Consider the following 3299-nt stretch of genomic DNA (forward strand, 5'->3'; position numbering starts at 1 on the left):
CTGACCTTGAGCTTGAGCCTAATTCTCCCCCTATATCCATTGCTTCATCTTCACTATCCCCACTCCCATCTCCAAAGAAATCAGCTGAACCAGACCATGAAGCCCGAACATAGTTATTGATAATGAAGTAAAAAGAATGCTAACATATAATGGCTCCTTGGTAAATATTCTCTTCAAGCACACAGTGGATCGAATGCAGTTAGGGAGCGTCCGCTCAAATGATTGTCGGGAGGATCCACTCTATAGGTTCGGGAACAACTTAGTCCTGATCCAAGGGACCTTGTATCTACCTGTCATTTTTGGAATTGCTCCTAACCAAGTAACTCATATCATCAAGTTCTATGTCATCATCACTCCTTCATCATACAATGGAATCATTGGCAGGTCAGCTCTAACTATGATGCAAGCAATAACTTCAATCTCCCATCTCAAGATCAAGTTCCCAACACCGACAGGAGTCGGAAAAATAAAGGGAGATTATGGAGTTGCTGAAACATGTTACAGCCAGGGGTTAATCATGGAAGAAACCCACCAGGACAACAAAAGGAAGGCAACAGTCCTTCGCAAACAGCAAAGCATCAAGAAGCACCGACCCCGACCAAGGGAAGAAACAACAAAAGAAGTACAATTCATTAAATCAAGTCCGGATCCAGAAGCAAACATACCAAGTTCAGAAGAACTGACAAGCAACCAAGTCATGGTAGTGAACAAGGTAAGTCAGGTCCTAGACCAAGCCAATCCTACCATGCAAGCAATCAAAGGCAAAAAATCAGAACAAATTAGCACATATATGAAGAAGAACTCCGAAGCCCGAATTCACCAAATGGTCTCGACCAAAGACCAATCAAAAATCGAAGCCGCAGTTGAAATAGAGGAAATTCCAATTCATGAAAACAGTCCTAACAAAAAGGTGAAAATTGGGTCAGGACTCGGAGAAATCTTTAGAGAAAAACTGGTGTCCTTGCTCCGGGAGTACAAACATGTGTTTTCCTGGAGTCCAAGAGACATGCTCAGACTACATGAGTCTATAGCAATGCACAACTTGGACGTCAACCCGAACAGAAATCCGGTCAAGCAGAAGCGAAGAAACTTCGCCCCGGAGAGGCAAAAAGCAATAGACGAAGAAGTAGAGAAGTTACTCAAAGCAGGAATCATCAAAGAAATCAAATACCTGGAGTGGTTAGCTAATATTTTCATGGTAAAGAAGTCGAATGGCAAGTGGAGAATGTGTGTGGACTACACTGATATGAATGATGCATGCCCGAAGGACCAATACCCTCTCCCCAATATTGATCAGTTGATAGATGCCACCTCCTGACACATCATGCTAACTTTCATAAACGCCTTCTCTAGGTACAACCAGATCAAGATGAACCCGAAGGACATACCCAAGACAACATTCATAACTCACAGAGCAGTCTATGCTTATGTGATGTTGCCATTTGGACTGACAAGTGCAGGATCCACTTACCAAAGAGCCATGAACAAGATATTCAAGTCCCAAATCGGGAGGAACTTGGAGTGCTATGGCGACGACATGATTGCTAAATAAACAACTATACCAGGACATATAGAAGATCTGAAAGAGTGTTTTGATAACCTGAGGAAGCATGAACTTAAACTGAATCCGGAGAAATGTACCTTAGGAGTAGGAGCAGGAAAGTTCTTGGGGTTCATGATCAGCAACCGAGGAAAAGAGGCTAATCTGGAGAAGATAAAAGCAATCCAGGAGATGAAGGCTCCCAAGACCCAAAACGATGTGCAGAAGCTAGCAGGATCACTACCAGCACTCAGGAGATTTATTTCAAAGTTAGCAGAGAGGTGCTTACCATTTTTCGATTTACTCAAAGGAGCAAACAACAGGAGAGAGGTAAACTGGAGTCCAGAATACCAGAATGAATTTGAGGAGATCAAGTCCTACCTTTCCCAACCATCAGTCCTAACTAAAGCTCAACCAGGAGAGCCTCTCTACCTATACTTATCAGCAAGAGCACAAGCAGTAGGAGCCGCCTTAATCCGGGAAGAAAATGGAAGACAACAACCAGTTTACTATGTAAGCCAAGTACTTAAAGATGCGGAAACCAGGTACCCAAGATTAGAGAAGTTTGCCTTCGCCTTGGTCACAACATCAGAAAAGCTCAGGATTTACTTCCAAGGAAGAGAAATTAGAGTGGTCACAAATCAGCCTCTAAGGATGATAATTCACAAGCCAGATGTCTCGGGAAGGCTAGTCAATTGGGCTGTGGAGCTAAGGCAGTTCAATTTAAGCTTCATTCCCAGGACTGCCATTAAAGCTCAAGCACTTGCAGATTTCATAATCGAATGCAACTTTCCGGAAGAAGAACCAGAGACAATGAATATAGATCCGGAGACAAACCAAGATGCAAACCCAAGAGATTGGACCTTGAAAGTAGATGGTTCTTCAACAAGCGAGAGGTCGGGAGCCAGACTTATACTAAAAAGTCCTGAGGGATTCACCATTCAGACAACTATATCTTTCGACTTCCCGACAACAAACAACCAGGCGGAATACGAGGCATTGATTGCAGGACTGGAACTATCCAAGACCCTCAAAGTCCAAGACCTGAACATCTACAACGACTCACAGATTGTGGTCAAGCAAACAAACAGAGAATACATAGCAAAGGACCATATTCTGGCAAAGTATCAAGCACTAGTTAAAATTTACCTAGCTTCAATCCCGAAGCATCAAGTCCTCCAGATATGTGGAGAAGAAAACAAAGAAGCGGATATTCTATCCAAGTTAATCCGGAACTCATCAACTCTGGATTGCTCAGTCTACTTCGAAGAACTCTAAAAACCCTCCATTAAATCCGAAAAAATCTTGGAGATAGAAAGCAACCAGAATTAGATGACTCCCTTCATCAATTACTTGGAGACAGGAGAGCTCCCAGAAGGTAAAGGCAAAGCTCAAAGACTGAGAGCTAAAGCAGCCAAGTTTTTCCTTGAAGAAGGACAACTTTACCGCAGGACCTTCTCCTCTCCTATTCTAAAATGTATCGGCCCAGAAGAAGCTAAGTACTTTTTAATGGAAGTCCATAAAGGGATATGCGAAGATCACATGTCAGCAAAGGCCCTAGCATATAAGATCATAAGGCAAGGATACTACTGGCCGACTATTCACCCGGATGCCATAGAGTTCGTGAAAATATGCAAGGAATGCCAACTCTTCATCAATGTGTCCCGGATTAGCCCAGTCCTACCTTCCTCAGTCCTATCTCCAATCCCCTTTGCTGTCTGGGGTATTGACATCATGGGACCCTTTTCCCGGGCCAAAG

At 43.3% G+C, this 3299-nt stretch overlaps 1 protein-coding gene across 1 annotated transcript; it reads left to right on the plus strand.

Moving 5' to 3' along the window:
- The first annotated feature begins 397 nt into the window (after positions 1-397).
- On the plus strand, positions 398-2818 carry LOC141680131 (uncharacterized). The gene is made up of 2 exons (XM_074486456.1): positions 398-1214; positions 1566-2818. The coding sequence occupies exons 1-2, from the start codon at positions 398-400 to the stop codon at positions 2816-2818; spliced, it is 2070 nt and encodes a 689-aa protein (XP_074342557.1).
- The last annotated feature ends 481 nt before the right edge of the window (positions 2819-3299 follow it).

The sequence above is a fragment of the Apium graveolens genome, chromosome 1 (assembly GCF_009905375.1).
Source record: "Apium graveolens cultivar Ventura chromosome 1, ASM990537v1, whole genome shotgun sequence".
Taxonomy (NCBI): Eukaryota; Viridiplantae; Streptophyta; class Magnoliopsida; order Apiales; family Apiaceae; genus Apium; species Apium graveolens.